The sequence below is a fragment of the Paramormyrops kingsleyae genome, chromosome 10 (assembly GCF_048594095.1).
Source record: "Paramormyrops kingsleyae isolate MSU_618 chromosome 10, PKINGS_0.4, whole genome shotgun sequence".
In the NCBI taxonomy this organism is placed as follows: Eukaryota; Metazoa; Chordata; class Actinopteri; order Osteoglossiformes; family Mormyridae; genus Paramormyrops; species Paramormyrops kingsleyae.
In genome coordinates this window covers 34151753-34176682 of record NC_132806.1, presented here as the reverse complement: position 1 = coordinate 34176682, position 24930 = coordinate 34151753, and the positions used below count along the sequence as shown (strand labels likewise).

General features: G+C 49.5%; 1 protein-coding gene across 3 annotated transcripts; it reads left to right on the top strand.

Moving 5' to 3' along the window:
* Positions 1-38: 38 nt before the first annotated feature.
* On the top strand, positions 39-23325 carry adam19b (ADAM metallopeptidase domain 19b). Of its 3 annotated transcripts, none has more exons than XM_072717742.1 (23): positions 39-2820; positions 3411-3514; positions 3751-3824; positions 10477-10534; positions 10628-10704; positions 12431-12635; positions 12725-12790; positions 12894-12965; positions 13084-13250; positions 13352-13436; positions 14220-14359; positions 14527-14704; positions 15079-15168; positions 15257-15452; positions 16569-16677; positions 16855-17053; positions 17160-17237; positions 17889-17997; positions 18091-18214; positions 20500-20569; positions 20671-20882; positions 21601-21693; positions 21911-23325. In XM_072717742.1, the coding sequence occupies exons 1-23, from the start codon at positions 2697-2699 to the stop codon at positions 21939-21941; spliced, it is 2661 nt and encodes an 886-aa protein (XP_072573843.1). In that variant the 5' UTR covers positions 39-2696; the 3' UTR covers positions 21942-23325. The 3 variants fall into 3 exon arrangements, with proteins under 3 accessions (XP_072573843.1, XP_023700433.1, XP_023700436.1); XM_023844665.2 differs by having other exon boundaries at positions 10459-10534; XM_023844668.2 differs by lacking the exons at positions 39-2820; positions 3411-3514; positions 3751-3824; positions 10477-10534; positions 10628-10704 and adding an exon at positions 12071-12336.
* Positions 23326-24930: the final 1605 nt, after the last annotated feature.

Here is a 24930-nt window from a genome sequence, read left to right as displayed (position 1 = left end):
GATAAGCATGTCTGTATCACTGTGCCCCCTACAGGTCTGTAGTGCAAATGCATCCCTTTTGTGAAAGGCTTCCTAAACTGAATACACAGCAAATCAAAATTCAGTAAAAAAAAAATGGTAATTAGGATGAAATGAATAGCAATTTAAAATGAGCTAATTTTGTACTGGCATATTGGTGAATATTAAGGCGAAAAGATAAATAAAGAAATCCATAAAAAAAAAAAAAATCACATTTTATGAGAGAGGTTCCTATTACCCATTAAGCCGTAGTGGGTGTAACTTCAGGTGAATGTGGCTGTATCCATCTGTTCCGGAGAAATGCACTGTGCTGATGTATCTGGTCTCTGATTTAAATCTCGTAAAGTTGTGTGTGTAGCTATCAGATACCTATGCAGTGAGTGACAGATGGAGATTCTGTAAGATGAAGGCTCGGCGCTGTGGATCGGGCGCCCCAGAAAGACATCGTATTGATCCAGAGTGAGATGTAACCACATAAAACATACTGAACTTCTTCCAACGGTGCTTTTCTTGGACTGCACACAGCTGCTGTAAAAAGCTAACTGCGGAAATGGGACAACTTAGGAAGCTGAGGCAAGGCATGCAGATGTCATGGTGAAATGCTTCTTCCTCGCAGATGTAGCCCATCCATTGGAAGAAATGTGAACTGCTTGGGCCAATTCCCTGCCTGCAGAAGTCCTGTCTTCCCAAATGAAGGGGCTCTTTAGAGGGAGAGCAGTCACCATTTACATCAGATACGACTCATAAGGCCCAGTTTTGTATCTGCATGTTTAGCATTAATAGTTGAGTAAATAAAAGCTAAGGCTTGACCTTCTGAAAATGATGATCTGTGGTTTTGCAGCCTCATCTATTGCTGCTGTGAGTGAGTCCACAGTGAATGAGGCAGTGATTCCCGGAAGGCAGCTTAGCTGGTCACAGTGCTGGGCATTGGAGCCCAGCTCTGACAGGCCGACACTGTGACCGCAGCACTGATTTGGACTGAGTGTGCAGCATCGTGCTCTGATTCCACGCAGCAGATTAATGATCATCAGGGCTCGTTATGGGCTAACACTGAATCGCCAGCAGAAACAAATTGCTGTTCAAACTCTCTGCCTTCATCCTATCTGCAGTGAGGAGTAACCACTCTAGTCTAAAAGAGTCCGCAGAAGCGGCTCTGGTGACGTGCTTTGAACCCCTGATTAGCTCTACCATGGATGGGAAGATCTGCCAACTCCAGCTGGGACGAGGAGCTGCTGGGCGCTTGCTGGGCTCGGGGCTCTACGCCCCACTGTGGCAGAAAACAATCGGCCAATTCGAAGGCGCCTTTTCTCTCACTGTGTCATGACGCAGGTTTGAATATGATGGGATGTAACATTAACCAGAAGATACAGTCGTGGAAACAATTGAGACCACAGCACAATTTTTTGTTTCACTAATTTCTCAATTTACAGGTCTGCGTTTATGAATAATCTCACTGATGAAGGGCTTCTTTCCTGTTTTATGGGACTAACGTCCTGCTTCTAGGAGCCGGATACAAACTGTCCCAGCAGTGCACTTCACACCACTCAATGTTTCCCTTTCTTTTTGAAGGTCACTTGAGGTCACCCTCCGATTCTTGACAAACTGTCAGATGAGCTAACGGCCATCTCTGGCATTAGAGAGTTGCTTCTGTCTTCTGCCTGGCTGGTTTCTGGTTGTTCCCAGTGTCTCCTGCTTCACTGTATTCTTGTGTACTGCTTTCTTAAAAACTTTGAACCTGGAAGCATCCTGCTGCTCAGTGTAGCCTTCTGCCAGCAGAACCACGATTAAACCAGGATTTAAAAATAAGATTTTTTTAGAGTGTTCTCTTAATTTTATCCGCAGCTGTATGTAACAAAGTTGCTCTGGCGAAATTATTAGACGTTGGTTTGTTGTGGTTGTGCTGATGTGCATAACTGCAGTGTTTATAGGGATTCTACGTTCTCTCGCCACCCTCACCGATAGCCAAAGACCCTGTGCTACCAGGGTAAAGCTAAGGCAGTCCTTTACATTTGTATGAGAGCCCCCTTCTGTAATGTCCCTCAGAGACCGCATTAGCGATGCCCCCCGTTCCGCCGTAGCCGTCATTGCAGCATCCCAGGCTGGAGTATGGCCCTAATACCTATCGCCCAGAGGTGACGTGCAGCCGATGGTGGCTGATAATCACGCCCTTGCGAACGAACCAAAGAGTGACGTGCGAGTATCGAGCGCCCTGCATTGCTAGTTACTCTGCAGCTGTTTACTGTAATACGCAGTCGCGCGTTTTGTCATTTTTTTAAACACAGGACCTATTGTGGTGGGGTTGAGATGCCTTGCCACGCTTTGCCGGGTGGAAATAGATTTCTAAATAATTAAACGTACACCTCAAAATAGTGTGTGTAGGAGTGAAAACGCAGATTCAAGTCTGTGTTGCTTGTCAGATATGTGCATGTAATTAATATATAATCTGCAATACTGATATGCATTTGTGAAAATACGCAAAACGCTTATATTGTATTTTTAATATAGTAAAACCTCTACAGCTAATTGCCAAAGGGTGGGCTGCGTATAAATAGCCCGGCTGGTCCTTGGCCCGTAAGGGGGCGCAGCAGATCGGGTGGAGGGGATGCAGCCTCCGCGACCGGCCCCACCGCCGGTTCATTTATAATACGCCCTATGTGCTTCCCCTTCTTTTTTTAATCATGATTCTGCCCGGCTGTCGTCGGTGGCTCCGTAATCTGATCGCTTTAAACTGCTCTTTGTATGTATGTGTATTTTCCTTTCTTGTGTTTAAATGCACAGCATCGAGAAAGGATGCGTATTCAGGTAAGTGCAGACCGATCACTCCCGACGTATTCTGGGAGGTCTGTAATCATCTAAATGATAATACTTTTAAATCGGTTGATGGCTGGTTTTTGAAAATGCTGAGCTTCATATGGCTATTGTCGCCGAAGTAGCCTGGTGCGCCGAGGACTCCCTGGCTGATTACTACGACTTATTCTTTTGTTTGATTATTATAGTATATTTCTTTTGTTCGATTATACGCGTATGCCATACTAATAATTACCGATAATTGCCATAATTCATTCATTCCCCATTTTGTTCCTCGTTAATTTAAAACTTTTTAAAACGAGCGTTTGTGTAAACGTGCGTAACCTGTGCCTCGTCTTACTTCTGCATAGTGTCTCTGTACTGAGATAATTGCATTAGTGTGCATATGTGTGTGGGTTTGTATTTTCCACGTTAGCTTGTGGGGACATTTTTCAGGTCCCCGCAATTTAAACCTCAATTGCTTTTTGTATTAATTGCAAGTTTCTTTTACCATTAGGATAGTATAATGCTTAAGAATAAATTGAGAGGTAAAGGTCTCCTGTTTTGTCATCATTTCAGTAAGGTGTTTGTTTTCTTGTTAATAGATGACAGGTGGTTGGGTAAACAACACTCCATAGACCAATATGGAATTATTCACCCGATGTGGTCGTATCCTGCCAGACACAGGAGGTCACCTGGGAATCCAGCCGTAAGCTCTCCAGTCACATTTATATTGCTCACTTATGTATGTATGTTTGCTTGCTTTTGCACGTTGTGGGATTTGATCCCACATACAATGTGAATAAAATACAAGCCTATGATTCAAGATTCAGGTAAAGTATGAATGAGACTGAAGAGCGGTGAGAGCGGTAGGATGCTGGCTTTCGTTTGAGGCCATAGTGACTCTCACTGTGTGTGAAGGACCGGATGCACGGTGTATTTCAGGACCAGGCCTGGGATGCAGAGGTGATTATTACAGCTGAGGGAAGACAGCTGATGCTTCAGCTCCAGAGGAACAAGTGAGTCCTTGCCGTTCTCCTTAGCCAATCAGGAAGCTGTTGCACTCTTGTTTCCTGGGCTCTGAATTACACAAACTGCTGCTCCAGAGCTGCTTAGAACAGGAGTCTGATTGGTTAGATCTGCATGGTAACGTGATGGACCTCGGTGAGTGTAAACGATCGGCACTCATGAGGGACTCAGAGGGCAGATCCGGCATCTCCGCTTGAGGCCAGGAGACGGTCTCTCTCCTGGGGGGCTGCTGGAGTCCTGCTGTCTCTGCCTGGGGGGGGGGGTGTCTCTCTCCTGGGGGCTGCTGGAATCCTGCTGTCTCTGCCTGGGGAGGGTGTCTCTCTCCTGGGGGCTGCTGGAGTCCTGCTGTCTCTGCCTGGGGGGGGTGTCTCTCTCCTGGGGGCTGCTGGAATCCTGCTGTCTCTGCCTGGGGGGGGGTGTCTCTCTCCTGGGGGCTGCTGGAATCCTGCTGTCTCTGCCTGGGGGGGGGGTGTCTCTCTCCTGGGGGGTGCTGGAGTCCTGGTACCTTGTTAGCTCTGGATTCATGTGCAAGACCTGGGCGTCGTTCCTTCTTGCAGACCAATCTGTCCTTTGTCTGTTTATTGTCTTGTGTGGTCTTACTTCATCTGAGATTCAGGAAGTATAACTGTTGGGAAATCTCCAGCTGTGCTCTATGACTGTAGTGCCTCCATTTTCAGGTATATTTTTAATTATATTTTAATTGGTTTGTGCAATTCAGCAGGACATAATTTGAAATCACAGTAAAATTACTATAAATGCAACACAATTTTTGTTTTTGTTGTTTAACTAAGGATTTGTACCCTACAAATTTTTCTTCTACATTTCTTTATCTTTTGTGCCGTGTCTGTCATTAGCTTCCAGTCAATTTATCTTCTGGCAGTTTTATAAATGATTCAGAAGTGGAGACTTGGCCTCTCCCAGCAGAGCTGGGCGACTGAGGTAAATCGTCAGGCTACTGCGAGATGGAGACTCCGATTGGTCTGTAAATGAGTGGCAGACTAGAAGGTTACAGGAAGCCTTTGTCACTGTGAAGTGACGTCCAGCCGCACACGCTGATGACTTTGTCCTGAATCTAGCTGTGCACTGTGCACGTCTTTCTTCTGCATGGTGTCAGTCTCTGTAGTGACGTAAATCCATTAGTGTGCATGTATGTGTGGGTTTGTATTTATGACATTGTGGGGACATTTTTCAGGTCCTCACAATATAAACCTCAAACAAAAAACCTGTGAATGCAATAAAAACAAGGTGCAAGCAAACAGGGTGGCTACAGGCCAATGGAGTCTGTGAAGCATGTGTGTCTATGACTGACCTCCCCGGCGGGAGGCGGGGGCTGAATCTCACAGCCACAGCCCACATGGAAACGGGCGTTTTAATAATAGTGTGCTGGCACATCACATGGGGGCCGCTACCCAGAGTCACTTCTAATTCTGCTTATTTATACTGCTTGGATGCTTTAGTGGAGTCATTCGGATTAAGTAAGATCAGGCTGAACTCAAAGTTGCTGCTGGTGCAGTGTTTTAAAATCGCTGCTGATCTGCTGATTTATAATCACTGCCGGCCGTGCTGTGCCACGAGCCCCCAGCTTCCGGCGGTGGGGGGGGAGGCTCTGCTGATTAGGTTTGCAAATGGCCGCTCCGAGCTGTGCCAGCCTCCATGTCTGCACACCAGGCTCCGTTTGAGGTGCCAGTCCGTGCGAAATAGTGGACTTGTGTTCAGCACAGACTGCCATTCACCATTCCCCACAGACCTCTCTCCCTGTCTCACGTTCCCCTGTCTTCCCATTCACCATTCCCCGCAGACCTCTCTCCCTGTCTCACGTTCCCCTGTCTTCCCATTCACCATTCCCCGCAGACCTCTCTCCCTGTCTCACGTTCCCCTGTCTTCCCATTCACCATTCCCCGCAGACCTCTCTCCCTGTCTCACGTTCCCCTGTCTTCCCATTCACCATTCCCCGCAGACCTCTCTCCCTGTCTCACGTTCCCCTGTCTTCCCATTCACCATTCCCCGCAGACCTCTCTCCCTGTCTCACGTTCCCCTGTCTTCCCATTCACCATTCCCCGCAGACCTCTCTCCCTGTCTCACGTTCCCCTGTCTTCCCATTCACCATTCCCCGCAGACCCCTCTCCCACTTCTTCCCTGGATTATCTTTTGTCGTCGTGTATCCCCCCGCTGTCTCCGTCACCCTGGCTCTCGTCCGCACACCTCTCACCCTGTGTGGCCGGCAGCCATCCTCCCTCTCTGTGCCGAAACGTCCTGAATTTCATTTGTGCAGCAAGGCTTTTATCCTAATTGAAGATCCTATGGCGAGTGGGGGTCTGTGCTGACTCAGGCAGGGAGGGGACTGCAGGGGACGGGCTTGGGTGGCGTTCAGGTGGACAGCAGAGTGATCAGAAATTCTGCTCCTCACACTTGGTGTATGGGGCACTCGCCCATCCCCCCCCCCCCATTCATTTACCGTGACCTGGCCGCATTGTACCTTCTCACCAGACAAATGTCATTAAGCCTTTTCTTTGCTGGATTCGATTTCACGTCGCCCCCTTTCATTTTTGACCCCCCACCCCCCCATGGCTCTTGGGCCATTTAGGTGCTTTTAGTGACCTTTAGCACGTTGGCCTGTCATGGCTGCCCCAGGCCACCATCCATGGCTCCCGTTCAGACTGCATGATCTTCTGTTGCATCACCCCATTCCTCAGCCAGCTACTCGCACCCCCCAGGGATGATGTCATGCGATGTCCCGGGGGAATGTGCCCCGCTGACCCCGCTGCATTGGCGCGGCTGCCTGCTGCCCGAGCTGCACCGAGCCTCTTTGTTCCCGCATGAGGCAGATGGACCCCATTACGCTCCTCAAATGCTCAGGCAGAACCCAGGCCTGCATCGGCTGCCGTCGCTTCATTCCTGCACGGGCGCTAAATGTTGGCCATTATGCATCTAAAGAAGGCGAGGGGGGGTGGGGGGGAGACTGAGGCGGTGCGTATGGGGAGGGAGGGGGGGTGTGGTGTGGGCTCGCACTGTTCAGGGTGTATGGGAGGCACATTTCTGAATAGAGCCTGGTTCCTAGCCAACGTCTGACCGTTTCTCAGGCTTTTTATCTCTAAGGGGAACGAGGGAATATGCTAATGGTTGTTTCAGCTCCATCAGGGAGAGAAAATGTCTTGTTAACCCATCCTGCTGCCCGGTGCTTCAGAAAAAGGTTTTCTACACCAGTGAAGGCTGTTAAACTTTATATGTAGACCGTTCCATCATGTCTGCTGCCTGAGGAAATCATACTGTCCTCCTTCCGAAGGCTTTACAGAAAGTATTAAATGATGGCCAGTTGTAATTTAGACCACCGGTGAGCTCTCAGGGTGGGGCGGGGGGGCACGTTGAGTTATTTCCTTCTGTAACTGCCCGGATGTCCTAATGTCGTTCTTTATCTCTGTAGGGTAGGGGTCCGTACACACATCAGCCTGCCAGCACATCAGTCTCCTCTAATGTCCTCAACAAGAGCACCTGCCCCCCCCCCACCCCAGGCCCCTGAATCCCTGCCGTTGCCAAGCGCCTGTACACTGTGGACCTGTGAAAAGCTCTCAGGGACAGCTGGCATCCCTCTCTCGCTCCCTCTCTCTCTCCCTCCCCCTCCCTCGACCTGTCTGGATGAGACGCCAGTTACAGAGCACCCAAGCTGAACCGTGGTTAAGGACTTGGTACAAATTTAAAATGGGCGAGCCAGTAAACCAAGCACTTCATTCAGCGCCACACAGTCATTCCCGTCTTGCTTGGGGGAACCGGGGATCGATCAGAGGCTAGTGGCACTGGCGGGGGGCGTGTCCTTGGGGGAACCGAGGATCGATCAGAGGCTAGTGGCACTGGCGGGGGGCGTGTCCTTGGCGGAACCGGGGATCGATCAGAGGCTAGTGGCACTGGCGGGGGGCGTGTCCTTGGGGGAACCGGGGATCGATCAGAGGCTAGTGGCACTGGCGGGGGGCGTGTCCTTGGCGGAACCGGGGATCGATCAGAGGCTAGTGGCACTGGCGGGGGGCGTGTCCTTGGGGGAACCGGGGATCGATCAGAGGCTAGTGGCACTGGCGGGGGGCGTGTCCTTGGGGGAACCGGGGATCGATCAGAGGCTAGTGGCACTGGCGGGGGGCGTGTCCTTGGCGGAACCGGGGATCGATCAGAGGCTAGTGGCACTGGCGGGAGGCGTGTCCTTGGCGGAACCGGGGATCGATCAGAGGCTAGTGGCACTGGCGGGAGGCGTGTCCTTGGGGTTTCTGTTTGCGTCGCAGTGACCTATGGCAGTTCACTACAGCCAAAACCTGGCTGGGGGAGATTCGAAGGCGGTTGCTGCGGAGCATTGGCCTCTTAGCGACGCCTGTGTGTTTGGCTGAGACTCTGCTGATGCCTGTTTCGTAACTCCGCCATGATTTAGACGCCCTCCACCGTTGCTGTATCTCTGGGTGGTCTGACTGCCTCCTCAGTGCCACACAAGAGGTCAGCATCTCAGCACTGCTGCAGTCTTCCATGGTGACATTTCATGTCAATTCAATTCAAGTAATTTTATACGCTTTTCATAGCGTTACCGTCCATCCGGGTTTCCCCGGACACGCCCTCTTTTTGAGCCCCTGCGTGGGCGTCCGGACGTCCGTCCATCCATCCATCATCTCCCGTTTAATCCGAGGTCGGGTCGCGGGGGCAGCTGTCTCAGCTGGGTGGGGGGTGCTGCTCCCGTAGATGATCTGCTCGATTATATCTGCAAGACAAAGACAAACTACATTAGGAAACAATGTTTAAAGAATATAAGGCAGGAGGGATGAAAGCCATTGATTTTGACTGTGTTTATGGTCCTATTAAAATAAATTGGCTACGATCCTTTTTGAAAAATGTAGATAGCCTCTGGTTTCATATCCCGAACCAAGTTTTTATGAGGCTAGGTGCCATCAACTTCCTTCCAAGAGCTGACTGTGACCTAAAAAGGCTCCCTATTAAATTATCTGCATTTCATCAACAAGTTTTACTATATTGGAAATTGATTTATAAACTTCAACCCTCGTAAAACATCATACTGGAATTGTAGATATATGGTATATAGGAATGATTCTTTATTCTATGAAAATTGGCTGGAGAAAGGAATATGGTCTGTACTGTACTTATTAAAGGTGAGGTGATGCACCATTCTGATTGGTTCATTATATGTTACGCCTCTGAATAATTAAGAGAGTTACGCCAGCCCTTGTCCGCCTTGCGCTGGTGCAAAGTCTGGTTTTTCCACCATTAAATAGTGACATGAAGTTGAACGCCTGTAACTGCTCCGCTTTGTGCTTTACGCTTTGTGTTGGTCAAAATAAAAGTACTTTATTTTTGTTTGAACCTTGAATCACGTTGTTAACGAACTGTCACTTAACGTTTTATATTGTGCCAATCGTTGTAGATTTGTAAACTGAGAGTTAACTGTGCGGTTACCATAGGATTAAGGATTAAGCCAGAATAGGAAAGACAAACAAATGTTATCAGAAGTGTGTTTTTGAGATTCAGTGATGTGTTGTCCTCTCTTTGCATTGTCCCACAATCCTCTCTGATGTGAGATTCTCTTTGTTTTCACCTCGTTAAGCCATGATGTTAGCATGCATGATGCTAGGGTCCACAGTAAACAGGTGAACACTGCGTGTGGACAGCACTAGGGTGTCTGTACAGGTAAATGCACTCAGAAGGTCACCTGCTGGCTCTGGACCCTGCCCACCAGCACCGGAGTGGCCAGTATAAACACTGGGACAGTGTCTCTGTGCTGTCACACCTTTCGGTGGGGAAACGTGTGACAGTCCAGCAACATGAACAAGCACACAGAACACGCACATAATACCTGAGCTGGGATTCACCACTGCATGGAGCAGGCGATACGCAGTGCTCAGAATAAGGGCACCCCCGTGATGAAAGGGCTGTTTAACAGGTCCACCATAATGTTGTGACATCATCTTAAGATAGGGGTGGGGTGGGGTGGGGTGGGGGGGGGGGAGGCTTGTATTTGATTTAGGCTTCCATTTGTAAGTAAAGATCAGTGTGGCCAGTAAATCCTACTTCTAACTTTGCTTCAGCTCGTCATGGACACTGTCAAAAGAGAAAATTTAAGAAAAAATTATAAAATAAACAGGCAGAAATAAAATGTTTCATTCAAGATGCGGCTGCATTTATCTTTGAAAAAGAATTATTAAATAGGACACCATCTGGCTGAGCTGTCGAGCAAGACGTGTTTTTTTATGGTCAGAAATGTAGCCTCTTAGGTTTATGAATGCAGTCTCCATTTCCCAGCCGTGAGGCCCATGTCCTGAAGCCCGGGCCGCGTTGTAAGCTGATGCACGCTATTTGGACTCCCGGAGATGCGAGCCTGCCGCACGCTGGCGAAACACAGGCTGTCCATGCCGAGGAGCTGTGCTAACAGCCACACTCCTTATTTGCATCAAAATGGAAGCTGATGAATAATTGTCCGTGATATGGGGGGGTGCTGTCTGTGCTGTGATGACTTCTCCATCGCTCTCCTCCCGGCCTTTCCCTGAAAACGTCTGACACCCGATATAAAATCACCCGATGGGCCTTGTAACACGAGGTAGCCAGATGCAGTGAGTTACACTGTGATCTTTTTCTCTGTGAAAGGCAGCTGTTTTCCCCCAGATACAAGGAGACGTGGTACAGCCCAGATGGGGCCCGGCGCACCTTCTCCCCACACCAGGTTCGTGGACAGAACAGATGGGTACACCTCCATAAAATCAGCACCACTTCTTCACGTAACCTGTTAATTACTCTGCTGTTTTTAACCTTCCAGGAGAGCTGCTTTTTCCATGGTGTGGTGGCAGGAGAGGATGACTCAAGTGTGGCTGTCAGTGGCTGCGGGGGGCTGAGGTAAGAGTAAGCTAGTGACATCACATCCTGTCTCTGGGAACTTCCAACACTTCGACTTTAATTATAATAATAGATACTTTATTGTCCCCGTGGGGAAATTGCTTTTATGCCTCCCTCAACTTCCTCTTTGTAGAGTAAGTTGTCCGCGAAGGGCAGCCACCCATAGTAGTGCCCAGGGGGTTAAGGGCCTTTCTCAAGGACCAGCAGACGTTCTGAGGCTGGGTTTGAACCGCTGATCTTCTGATTGCAGGCACACAGGCTTAGCCCACTGAGCCACACACTGTTTAGCGCAGTTAACATCACAGTATCGCTTCCATTTACTGGTTGCTGTCACATTTCACTGAGTCAGATTAAGGGCCATGACAGGAGATGCAGAGACAACGTAACTGAAGTCAACTGAGTGCAGCTTCAGGAACTCGCAGGATCTCGGTGGGGGGGGGTGCAGTGTGTAGGATGGCGGCTCTGGGATCTGCTCTTTCCTCTCTGAAGCCCCGTGAGCCTGCAGGGAGAGCAGCGGAAGAACAGACCGCCATTGATAAACCTCAGAGCTGCAACATCTGCTGCAGGATTCGAAGATCCACCCAGAGAGGTGCATTCTTCAGAGCAAAGTGGGGCAGCAGGGACGTGTTCAGGCGTCCTCGTGTTCATCTCAGCAGCCCGGTGGCGCTGCAGTGAGCTGGGGCCGCGTGGGAGCCGTGGGGGTGTCTCTTACACACCCTGCTGGCTGTGCGTGTTTCGGCATAAACGCATAAACGTGAGTGTGAAAGCACACACAAGTGTTTCTGTGTCCGCATGGGTTTCACTGGGACACTCGGCCGATGCGGAAGCTGCAGCTGTCACAGGAAACGAGGCGCCTGGGTGATTCTGCATCCTGTCGCCGCCCTCCTGGCCAACAGACTGAATTGACTGAGACCTTCTCAGTCTCATAAGTATTTGAAATTCATTTATTTATTTAGCAGATGCTTCGGTCCAAAGTGATGTACAAGTGAGGGATGCTGGGAGCCAGAGAGCGGGGGGCAGCCGGAGAGCGGGGGGCAGCCAGAGAGCGGGGGGCAGCCGGAGAGCGGGGGGCAGTCAGAGAGCGGGGGCAGCCAGAGAGCGGGGGCAGCCAGAGAGCAGGGGGCCGTCAGAGAGCGGGGGGCAGTCAGAGAGCGGGGGCCATCAGAGAGCAGGGGGCCATCAGAGAGCGGGGGCAGTCAGAGAGCGGGGGGCAGCCAGAGAGCAGGGGGGCCGTCAGAGAGCGGGGGGCCGTCAGAGAGCAGGGGGGCCGTCAGAGAGCAGGGGGGCCGTCAGAGAGCAGGGGGGCCGTCAGAGAGCAGGGGGGCCGTCAGAGAGCAGGGGGCAGTCAGAGCGGGGGCCGTCAGAGACCGTCAGAGAGCAGGGGGCCGTCGGGGGCCGTCACAGAGCGGGGGGCAGCCAGCAATAAGCCCCTTGGGAGTAATTTGTGTTAAGGGGCTTGGTCATGAGCCCAAGACTGATATGACTTCTCTGTCAGTCAAGGTATTTAACGTCCTTTTGGACATTGGAAGAGATCCCTAAGCCACTCAGCTGCATACCGCCCCTCATGAACTCATAAACTGTGGATTTGGCACCTGAAAATCCCAAAAGCAGGCAGGGGGGCTGCCCGCCATGGTAGGTTCAGGCTCACCTGAGTGACCCCCAGTGATGGCGGGTTTAGTGTGTGTGGCACACAAGGTATTCTGCTGCTTATCCCCCTTGTCCCTAGGGGCCTGATCACTGTCAACAGCAGCATGACGTACCTCATCGAGCCACTGGCCGGGCGGGGGGGGCTCGGAACCAGCGGGCATGCCGTCTACCGCGCGGAGCACCTCCGGCTCCCCAAAGGCACCTGCGGGCATCGCCACAACCACGCAGCTCAAGTGCTGGAGGACCTCATCCACGGGATGGCGCAGGCGCCCCCTAGTGGCAGGGTGAGTCTATAGCCGGCTCGCTGTTCACTGCCCCCACACCTGGAGTCCTCTAATTTGGCTTCACAGGCTTTTTCCTTTTATTTTTGTAGGAAAAACGGGACATGAGCGGCAGCATGAAATACGTGGAGCTGCTGCTTGTGGCTGATCACGCTGAGGTAGGCGAGTCACATGGCTCTGTCCGTCACAGGCCAGCCAATCAGAGTCCCACGCTGCTGTACAGGCTCCTCCCGCATGTGGTTTAACGTTTCTGGTCCACAGTTCCAGAAGCACGGCAGGGATTATCAACGCACCCGCATGAAACTGCTGGAAGCTGCAAACCACGTGGACAAGGTGCGAGATGTGGGGAGCCTCTCACCTAAACCGACCTGAACTAGGCAGGCTGTATGCCATTTCACATAAGGCTTTGCAGTCTTCTGTGTCCCCACTGGTGTCCCTGTGCCTCTCTCAGTTCTACAAGGGCCTCGACATCCGCGTGGCGCTGATTGGCCTGGAGATCTGGACGGACGAGGACAAGATCAGCGTTTCTGCGAACCCCTACAGCACCCTGGGCTCCTTCCTGGCCTGGAGGCGCAAGCAGCTGCGTCTCTCACCCAATGACAACGCCCAGCTCATCACGTCAGTACCCACGGCGCCGCCAGCCCCCCGCCACACCTGCATCTCTGGCTCCACCAGGTGGTTGGAGGTCCCAGACGGAACCTGTGTGTCTGTGTGTGCAGGGGAATCTCCTTCCAGGGAACCACCATTGGACTGGCACCGCTGAATGCCATGTGCTCCGAGTACCAGTCAGGCGGAGTGAACTCGGTAAGACGGACTGGAGTTATGTATGTTTATCTGAACCCATCTAGAACATGTTTAAGGGGCTTGGTGTCATTACGGGCTATGTCAGTGTCATTATGGGCTGTGTCAGTGTCATTGCGGGCTATGTCAGTGTCATTGCGGGCTATGTCTGTGTCATTACGGGCTGTGTCTGTGTCATTACGGGCTGTGTCAGTGTCATTACGGGCTGTGTCAGTGTCATTGCGGGCTATGTCAGTGTCATTACGGGCTGTGTCAGTGTCATTACGGGCTGTGTCAGTGTCATTGCGGGCTATGTCAGTGTCATTGCGGGCTATGTCTGTGTCATTACGGGCTGTGTCAGTGTCATTGCGGGCTATGTCAGTGTCATTGCGGGCTATGTCTGTGTCATTACGGGCTGTGTCAGTGTCATTGCGGGCTATGTCAGTGTCGTTGCGGGCTATGTCAGTGTCGTTGCGGGCTGTGTCTGTGTCATTACGGGCTGTGTCTGTGTCATTACGGGCTGTGTCTGTGTCATTGCGGGCTATGTCTGTGTCATTACGGGCTGTGTCAGTGTCATTACGGGCTGTGTCAGTGTCATTACGGGCTGTGTCAGTGTCATTGCGGGCTGTGTCTGTGTCATTGCGGGCTGTGTCTGTGTCATTGCGGGCTATGTCAGTGTCATTGCGGGCTGTGTCTGTGTCATTGCGGGCTGTGTCTGTGTCATTGCGGGCTGTGTCTGTGTCATTGCGGGCCCCTCCCACACAGTGCTGATTCTCTGGCTACTCTAACAGTCTGCGCCCCCTGCAGGACCACTCGGAGAGTGCAGTGGGTGTGGCAGCCACCATGGCCCATGAGATGGGCCACAATTTCGGGATGAGCCACGACACCCCTGGGTGCTGTCTTGCGCGCGCCAACGACGGGGGTTGCATCATGGCCGCCTCCACGGGGTGAGATGACGTCCCCATCCTGCTAGCGATGGCTGGCCCCGCCCATTTAGCAGGAGATACACAGCCTGTGGCAGCTTTTGGGAAGATGGGTGGCACCTGCAGGCTTGAATCACCTATATCTGTCACTGAGGGTGTGCTAATGACAGGACCTCCCCCCCCCCTTTCAGTCACCCCTTCCCAAAAGTGTTCAACGCCTGCAACAAGAAGGAGCTACAGCGCTACCTGAGCTCTGGGGGGGGGAAGTGCCTCTCCAACCCCCCCAACACCAGCACCATGTATGGGGGCCCTCGCTGCGGCAACGGCTACCTGGAGGACGGCGAGGAGTGCGACTGCGGGGACGCGGAGGTCGGGATCCTTGGCGGAGACTGCCGCTCGCTCGGCCATGTGAAACGCGGCCTCACGCCTCCGCACTGCAGAAGCGGCTCGAAGCACCACACACACCTGCTTCTGAATCCTGCATGTGACCGTGACGTGTCGCCGTGACCGTGACTGTCGCTGCTCGCGCATTGTCTCACCATTATGGCAGCAATCTCCCTTCTTTTTCCCCATTGAGAAAGGGCCAGTAAAATCTGTGTGGTTCTCAGGTTCTGCTTACAGTAACATTTGAGTAGTACTTCTGACACACTGAGGGCCCTTTACCTGCGTTAAAATACAGTGGTTCTTTCATCTTGGGTGTCTGGCAGTAACTGTCACACGGTCTGTTGCTGTCTCTGCTGCAGGAATGCTCCAGTCCGTGCTGCAATGCTCATAACTGCACGCTGAAGGCAGGAGCCCAGTGTGCACACGGCGTCTGCTGTGAGAACTGCAAGGTACCATCCCCTCCCAAGCCCACTCACCTGCCTGTCTTGTCCCCTCTCCTGTGAGGCATTATCCTCCGTACCTCCTCCTCTTTCTTAGCTGAAGAGCCCAGGGGTGTTGTGCCGCCCTGCCTCGGGGTCATGTGACCTCCCGGAGTACTGCGACGGAAAGTCAGAGTCCTGCCCCGCCAACTTCTACCTGATGGATGGGACGACGTGCCTGGGCGGGCTGGCCTACTGCTACACGGGCATGTGCCTGACATTGGAGCAGCAGTGCCTCTCCCTCTGGGGACAAGGTGGGCATCGGGTGGGCATCATGCGGGCATCGGGTGGGCATCATGCGGGCATCGGGTGGGCATCATGCGGGCATCGGGTGGGCATCGTGCGGGCATCGGGTGGGCATCGTGCGGCCATCGGGTGGGCATCGTGCGGGCATCGTGCGGGCATTGTGCGGGCATCGGGTGGGCATCGTGCGGCCATCGGGTGGGCATAACAGGGCATAGACAGCAGGAACAACTCAGCTTAATGCCAGCTCTCACAAGGAGCATCCATCCATCCCCCTATCCACCCAACATCCCTCCATCCATCCCTCTATCCACCTAATATCCCTCCATCCATCCCTCTATCCACCTATCTTCCATCCATCTATCCATCTATGCACATTTTGTATAACATACTGCTTACTTCAGTACATGTCAGTAGTAGCATCATGAACAGCACATAAGTCACTAAAAACACAAACATAATGTTTCTTCTGTTTTTTTACTAACAGCTGCTGTGTAGGTGCTGTAAAGCCTAATATTTTAGCATGAGTCAAATCTATAGGAAGTACGAATGCAAAATGAGGCTGAATGACTAAGCGTAGGGTCGTTTATTTATTACTAGATTTTCTTTATTAGCTGCCTCAGCACAGTCACTTGACCACAGAATTAGCTGCTTTCCTCCATAGTTTCCATTAGTTTGTTATAACTTCCTACCTCAGCTGGCTGCACGTCCCTCGGGTCCCACGGTCCGGCCACGGCTGCCTGTCAGCGGTGACACGTCAGAGGCACGTCCTCCCGATGCATGCTGCTGGCTCTAGGGCTCCCCCCCATTCCATCCCCCAGTGATGCAGGGCTCGATCTTCCTTGTTACTGATGAATAATTGCTGAAATGCTTTAAAGCAGCCATTGCATCTGCCTTACGATGAGTACAGCAGAGAATCTGGATCCTGAGATTAACTGGCTATTGACGTCCTCTGCTTATGGCCTGGTTAAATGAGTGTATGTTTCGGAGTAATTAGGAATTCATTTATTCGTGTTTCTTGCCTATCTTGCGTGCCTCAGTGAGTTTATTCAGTAGCAGCGTTTCACCGAATGGTTTGACATCTAGGATGCACTTTCATCAGGTCGCTCTGCCTGTTTCCCTGACAGGAGCCAGTCCTGCGCCCGACCTGTGCTTCATGGAGGTTAACAAGGCCGGCGACTCTTATGGCAACTGTGGCAAGGACACAACGGGGGAGTACAGGAGGTGCCGGGAAAGGCAAGCGGGCACTGCTAGGAGCCGGAAGCCTGTGGCCATGCCCATGACCTAATAGCATGAAGGTTGTAGGCTGAGTCCCAGGTTGGGTCCTGCTGCTAGTTCCTAGAGTTTGGTACTTGACCTGAATAGATTTGACCTGCCTCCTGCTAATCAAGGGCCTGTTGATGCTGCCAAAAGGGATGTGAAATGCGGTAAGATCCAGTGTCTGAGCACCGCACCCAAGCCCCTGGAGAGGAACGCTGTAGCCATCGACACCAACATCCCGCTGGGTGTCGACAAGGTCCTGTGCAGGGGGACCCACGTGTACCAGAGCAGCCAAGGGGACACGTTGGACCCGGGCCTGGTGATGACTGGAACCAAGTGTGGTCAAAATGGGGTGAGTGTTGTCTCTGGGAAACAGGAGCATCCACGTCTCGCTCTCTACGCGCCTCGCTCTCTACGCGCCTCGCTCTCTACACGTCTCGCTCTCTACACGTCCACAGATCTGCTTCGAGGGAGAGTGCCGCAACGCTTCCTTCCTGCAGGCCAACGACTGCAGCAGCAAGTGCCACAGTCACGGGGTAGGTAGGCCTCTGGGCCCCTGGGAGGATGGCTGGCTCTTGGCCGCAGGAGGCCCTGACAGTGCCCAGCAAGGAGGGAGGCCTTCTGAACTCCACACTCAATCATCTATTTTAATAAGGGCTCCAAACATGTTGTGCTTGAGAACCTGTTGTGTTTATGTATATATTCCTTCAGTTTTGCATATGTGAAGCACTTTGTCAGCAGAAGCTGTTTTTAAAATGCAATATAAATAAGTAACTTACTTTGAGGTGGTATGTGGCTGTGATCGGAAGGTTGCCGGTTCAAGGCCTCAGCAGAACAGTCACAGTCTGTGGGCCCTTGAGTAAGGCCCTTAACCCTGGGCTCTGCAAGGTGGCTGTCCTTCGCTGTGACCCCCCAGGGAAAAGAGGATTTCCCCATGGCTCTTAGTAAAGTATTAGTACTCTACTCTAAGACTTATCCAAGACAGATTGTGTACCAGGCTTCCCACCCCATATAGTCTGATGTTCAGTGGACTCATTTGCCAGGTTCCTGTCAGTGTCACTGTGCACGATTCCTGTTGTATGAGGAGACAGAGAACGTCTTTGGAGCTGTAACAGTCTGTGAGCGACACCATGTAGTTTCAGTGACATTCGCTTCCTGACATTGTCCTCTTCCTCCTTCCCTCACAGCTGTGCAACAACAACCACAACTGCCACTGCACAGACGGCTGGTCACCACCCAGCTGTGTGCTTGAGGGGACAGGTGGCAGCATCGACAGCGGCCCGGTTCCCCCCCGCAGTAAGACCTCCATAACTGTCACTCTGAGGACACCCTGCTTGCTCTCGTCGCCATGTGTGCAGTGACCAGCGGCTTCTCCCTGTGTCCCCCCAGGCCGACAGCTTCTCCTCTGCATCCTCCCCTTTGTCTTCCTGGGTCTGGGAGCTGCAGCTCTCTGGTACAGTTGCAAGAAAAGGCGCTGGCACAAGAGGAATCACGTCCCTTCATCCACATCCACGTGAGCCAGTTAAACACTTACATACAGTGTGATCCCCACATCCACGTGAGCCAGTTAAACACTTACATACAGTGTGATCCCCACATCCACGTGAGCCAGTTAAACACTTACATACAGTGTGATCCCCACATCCAAGTGAGCCAGTTAAACACTTACATACAGTGTGATCCCCACATCCACGTGAGCCAGTTAAACACTTACATACAGTGTGATCCCCACATCCACGTGAGCCAGTTAAACACTTACATACAGTGTGATCCCCACATCCACAGTTTCAGTAACCATGGTGTCAGTCATCTGTGGTTTACTGTGGTCCAAAAAAAGGAAAATTCCAGAAATAAACGGTTCATAAGTTTCAAATGGAGTGCCATGTGAATATAGGCTGTAACATGGAATAACATGGTGGTGCCCAGTACATCACTGGTATGGGATTTGTCCCCATTCCTGCGCTTCCCCGCAGAGCTCTCCTCCAGTCTGCCTCTAGCGTTCTCCCTAACCGCCACACTATCGCAAGGATAAAAAGCAGGACTTGCATCGCTTCATCATCCCTTGAAAATTGTGCTAAAACATCAGACTTCCTTTCATTCGAGAGAATGAGTACAATACTGCATAATAATGTGTAATGTACTTCATTATTACTGTATGTAATGTTGGTAATATCTTACTGTGCCTAATTTAGCAATTAAACCATATGTATGTACACGAAAATCACGTTATATATGTGGTCCGTGAATTGTTCGCTATTATCTGCGGTTTCGGCTGTCCGCAGTAGGTACAGGAACATACACTATATTGCCAAAAGTATTGGGACACCTGTCTTTACACACACACATGAACTTTAATGACATCCCATTTTTAATACAAATGTTTTAATATGGAGTTGGCTCACCCTTTGCATATGTAACAGCTTCAACTCTTCTGGGAAGGCTGTCCACAAGGTCTAGGAGTGTGTTTACGGGAATTTTTGACCATTCTTCCAGGAGAGCATTTGTGAGGTCAGGCACTGATGTTGGACGTGAAGGCCTGGTTTACAGTCTCCACTCCAATTCATCCCAAAGGTGTTCTATTGGGTTGAGGTCAGAGCTCTGTTCAGACCAGTCAAGTTTCTCCACACCAGACTCGCTCATTCATGTCCTTATAGACCTTGCTTTGTGCACTGGTGCGCAGTCATGTTGGACCAGGAAGGGGCCATCCCCAAACTGTTCCCACAAAGTTGGGAGCATGAAATTGTTTAAAATGGCTTTGAATGCTGCAGCATTAAAAGTTCCCATCACTGGAACTAAAGGGCCATGCCCAACCCCTGAAAAACAACCCCACACCATAATCCCCCTTCCACCAAACTTTACACTTGGTACAATTCAGTCAGGCAAGTCCTGGCAACCGCCAAACCCAAACTCATCCATCGGATTGCCAGACAGAGAAACACGATTCATCACTGACTGCTCAGCCATGGAAACCCATCCCATGAAGTTCTCTACTCACTGTTCTTGAGCTAATCTGAAGGCCACATGAAGATTGGAGGTCTGTAGCTATTGACTCTGCAGACAGTTGGCGACTTCTGCACACTGTGCACCTCAGCATGCGTTGTCCCCGCTCTGTGATCTTACGTGGCCTGTCACTTTGTGGCTGAGTTCCTTTTGTTCCTTCGGTTTCACTTCGTTATAATACCACTAACAGTTGACCATGGAATATTTAGTAGTGAGGAAATTTCAGGAATGGACTTATTGCACAGGTGGCATCCTATCATGGTACCACTCTTGAATTCACTGAGCTCTTGAGAGCGACCCATTCTTTCACAGATGTTTGTAGAAGCAGTCTGCATGCCTAGCTGCTTGATTTTATACACCTGTGGCTGTGGAAGTGATTGGAACACCTGAATTCAATGATTTGGAGGGATGTCCCAATACTTTTGGCATTATAGTGTATCTTCCATATACGCTTGGAGAGATGAGGGGCTGAAATAGTTCTGGTTGCTGAAGCACAGCAACACTTCATACAAACGGTAGCTGGTAGATGTTGTTTGACTTGGGGTCTGAATCTGGGAATCAGAGGTAAGTTGCTGATCCACTGCTGTAATGAATCTATAACCCTCATTGAATTTCAGTTTACGTTGATGAAAATCATCAATTCCGATGTCTTTGGTGCCTGAGTGTGAATGCCCTGTGTAACTGGAGTTAGAACTGTTCAGATTTAGCCAAGTACCTCCCAAGTTATGCACACAAAGGAAATATGCCTTCGTTTGAATGAAGAACCATCCTAACAGAGACACTTTGCTGTCATTCCAGTGTCCCTGTTAGCCACGGAGCACTTGGCACGCATGTCAACCAGCAGAAGAAGCAGGGGCCGGACGGAGAGGTGAGGGGCTGTTTGGATGGATGGATGGATGGATGGATGGATGGAAGGAAGGAAGGAAACGCGTGAGCTGTGCTCGATGATGCCGTCCTTGTGTTTTGCAGGTGGGTCGCCGGCAGAGCCCAGCCGGTCCCTCCAGGGTCCGGTCCTCCATAGTGCGTCCCACTGAGAAACCACCGCCTGTACCGGCCTACGCCCTACCACAGAAAACTCCCCGAATACCCCCATCCAGACCACCCCCAGTATTCCAGCAGCCCATTTCCGTCTCAGCTAAACCTCGGCCTGAGCCCCCCCAAAGACCCCCTCCCCCTCACGTGTAAGAAGGACCTCCTGACTCTTTCGGGTGTCATATGAGACTACGGGGGTTGGACAATGAAACTGCAACACCGGTTAATAGTGTTTGTGGTTTCATGCCTGTATATTCAGGGCCTGGTGGCCAGTCTTCACTGATTGCACGTTCCATCAGTAAGAGTGTGAAGGTTGAATTAGCTGGGCAATAGCACAGCTGTGCATAAAATATTGCAATCCATATAACATAATGGGAGACATATCAAAGTTCAAGGGAGGACAAATTGTTGGTGTGCGTCTCGCTGGTGCATCTGCGACCAGGACAGCAAGTCTTTGTGGTGTTTCGAGAGCCACAGTACCCAGGACAATGTCAGCATACCCCCATAAAGGACGGACCACATCCTGCAGGAGTAACTGTGGATGCAACAGGAAGCCGTCTGAAAGGGATGTGCAGGTATTAACCAGGATTGTATCGAAAAAACATAAAACCACAGCTGTCCAACTCACTGCAGAATTAAATGTGCACCTTGACTCTCCTCGCCAGGAGCTCCACAGGGTCAGTATTCATGGTGAGGCTGCTATAACCAAACCTGTGGTCACCCGTGGCCACCTGCGCTTCCAGTTTTATTGTCCAACCCCTGAATATGCTGTTTCAGTTTTTGACTTACACAAATGCACTGTGCATACAAGATGTCATGTTTTCATAAAGCAGTAGTTTAATTAAACATACTACCTTCCATGCTCAGGTATGCTGAAGAGTGGCCCCAGCCTGACCCCAACCCTAACCCCAACCATGAAGGCCAACCGGTGCCCCCTAAAGGTCACAAACCGAAAGCCAGGTAATTATGCTATAGGTTACCTGGCAGCTGTAACGTTTTGGGATGTCTCTTCGCCCAAACCCATGGTGTTTGTGAAACTCCATAAATGTTACACTAAAAGTGCATTATTAACGTTTAATGCAATATGAGATTTGTTACAGGATATGCTGTCCTCAGGTTTTCATTTTGCTTCTCCTTTACCTCTAATATGCTGTCTTATTATTATTATTTTTTACAGTATTCAGAATGACCTCAGTGGCGAAAGCTGAGGACAGTCCTGCTTGGAATTCTTGGTATCAGGTCATCATAAATTGCACTCTTGGTCTTTTGAAGCATCCCTTTACAAGAACATAATTAGCTGCGGGGGATCTGTAAGATGGTTAAAATCCCTAGTATTCAATCTGCCTTACATACTTGAAATTTGAAATCCTGTATACTTGTAATTTTTGTCGCATAAATAAGAGTATTACATGGCTTGTTGAATATCAGTATGTGACATGCTGATCTGGCTTTTATTGTCATAATATTACCATTGTAGTTCAGGAAAAAAGCATGAGTAAATTATGAAGTCACTTAGCTAAACATTGTGTTTTGTGAACAGAACAGTGTGAGAGAGATTTCAGGAGGAGAGAAGGGGAGCCCGGAGCTTTCAGCTGGTGGTACTGGGCAGATCTCTCCCATCTCCCATCAGGCTAGACAGAGCCACTCTCCGCTGAGTAGTAGCAATAACTTTGGGCTGTGAAAGATAATGGGTACAAGCAGCTGCCAATTCCCCCTTTACATTTTTCTGGGCCTGAACCGCTGGAGTGTCTGGGCGCTGGGGCTCATGGTGCTAAACTAATCAGTTTTGTTCATTCTTTGCATCTGGAAAAAATGTTGTTGGACATTGGCTGAATTGTACATATAAACTCACAGATACAGCTGAGTAACGCACTGTAAATATAATTTCAGGAACATTTTGTAAATAGTACGCAGCAAAGAATGGAGCCAGAAGGCAGCCGGTTTGAGCAGAGCCACAGATCCTTCACAGGTTAAAAGCTAACGCCAGACATTTCAGGTTTTAGAAGTTTACAGTGCAGTTTCTCAACAAACTTAAAAATTTAGTTCTTCACAGAGTCCTGCTCTGCCAGGCTGCTGTTGTCCATGAGTCTGATGTCAGTCAGTATGCACATGACAGAAAGCCAGAGCGAAGACCGCGGCCAGCAAGCCCCCTGAGTGTCACGTCACTGTTGATAGACCAGGGAGCTGCAAATACAGAGACAATTCTTTAAATATCAAGTAGATGAAGGTCTCGCCTACCTTTGAAAGATGAAAAGGTATGCTGGTTTTTCACAGTGTCAACTGGCATATCAGAGATGCTTCTGTGTGACAAAGTTGAGTTTATAGAATTATTTCTTACGTTTACTTTCTGCGAGCTTTATGTGACATTAAAAACCCAGCACCTCAAAGCATGTATTCAATAATGCGGTTCAGAATAGAGGGAAATTGGGAAATGATTTTAAGCTTACTTTTTTTGCACTATATTGACTATTGATGTAGATTACATAAACAAAGGCCTTGTTTAAATATATTTCTGGACCTATGCAAAACAGCTTGTGAGGTACATTGTGCCTTTTTGTTATTTTACACGAATATTAAACTTATTAAATGGAACTCGTTAATTTGTTTTTCTTTTTAATTGCTCTGTTTTGCCATTATAACACTATTCTTTATTTATATAACACTATTCATACATAGAATGCAGCTCAAAATGCTTCACATATGGGACTAAAATAAAACCAGACAGAGAAACAACTACAGCAAAGAACAGCACAATACAGGTCAATCAAATTATAGAAGGATTAGATCAATCTAAGTAAATGTATCCAGAGTAAATACAAGCTAAATAAACAAATACAATAAAATATAAAGAAATAAAAGGTTAAAGTTATAGAAGTATAAGCCAGTGAAAAGGGCAATTACATATTTTATGGATATAGAAACAAAACGGTGAGAGAAAAGGAAATAAATATCACAGGTAGTAAAAGAACACAAACAAAAAATACCACAATGATAAGAGTGAAAACGAAAATAAAATGAGGCATAATAAAATACTGTAAACTGTTTAAAATGCCAAACTAAAAAGATGCATTCTCTAATGTCTGGTAGTGTTCCACAGTTTTGGAGCAAAATAGCTAAAAGCTATATTTATGTTTCACCCTTGGAATACACATAAGTCTAGGATTGGTAGATCTCAGACTTGTATGAGTACAAAGCCTTAAGAAGGTCAGTAATGTATGAAGGTGCTGTTGTCCATTTAGTGCTTTATAAGTAAGTCAAAGGATCTTAAAATCCATTCTAAGAAACATAGGTGGCCTATGGTGGTTATACAGGATTGGTGTGATATGATCTGTTTCCGTACTTGATAATATTCTGGCAGCAGCATTCTGAATTACTTGTAACTTATATGTAGTCGTTTTCGGTAAACCCACACAAAGGGAATTACAAGGATAAAAGCATGTAGGCCTATCAATTTTTGGCATCATTATGCAATAAAAAAAGATCTGATCTTTGCTGTGTTCCTCAGATGATAAAATGCTGTCTTTGTAATACACTGGCTTTCAAAAACAGTTCAGAATTACACCCAGATTTCTAACCTCACCTTTTGCCTGTGGTATCACATTGTCCAGCCTGGACTGCAAAGCTATCCCTCCCATTTTACAGGATTTCATTAATATGGAAGGTAAACAACTTTTTCTAAAACTTTACACATAAAAGGAAAATTAGCAACTGGAGTATCATCGAAGGATAATTTCGGTCAAAATTCAGCACATGTAAAAGCATCTGGAAACGTGCCAGCTTGAAGTGATTTATTAAGCGCTGCACTGAGGGTGGCTCCGCGGTGTTTATGTGTAACTGGTAAGTGGTAGTTATACTGCGGGATTTAGCTATAGCCTACTGGTAAGTTCAGATATACTGCCAAGGTATACTGGCAAGTGCCCAGCGCGCTCGCGACCCAACGGTCTCCGTCCAGGGGGAGGGACTCTCCAGCACAGCCTCAGCTCTGCCTTCTTCGCCAGTAGGCGTGATTGCCGTTCGGCGATGGTCTTCTTAACCCTCAGTTTACTCTTAGTTCTTTTGCTGTATGTTGCTTGTATATTCAAAGCGGCTTTCCTCCATTAACCTGGTTTAGGATTCATGCTTCCCTAAAAGTAATGAATATTAAATATCACCAATTAATTGTCCTGATCGATCAATATGCTCACATATACTTAACCT

Excerpts from the sequence above, each read along its gene's own strand:
- adam19b (XM_023844665.2), top strand. The coding sequence starts at position 2,697 with ATGATTCTGCCCGGCTGTCGTCGGTGGCTCCGTAATCTGATCGCTTTA. Across the intron at positions 12,791-12,893 it reads TTGTGGCTGATCACGCTGAG|TTCCAGAAGCACGGCAGGGA; the intron begins GTAGGCGAGTCA and ends TCTGGTCCACAG. Across the intron at positions 15,453-16,568 it reads CCTCTCCCTCTGGGGACAAG|GAGCCAGTCCTGCGCCCGAC; the intron begins GTGGGCATCGGG and ends TTTCCCTGACAG.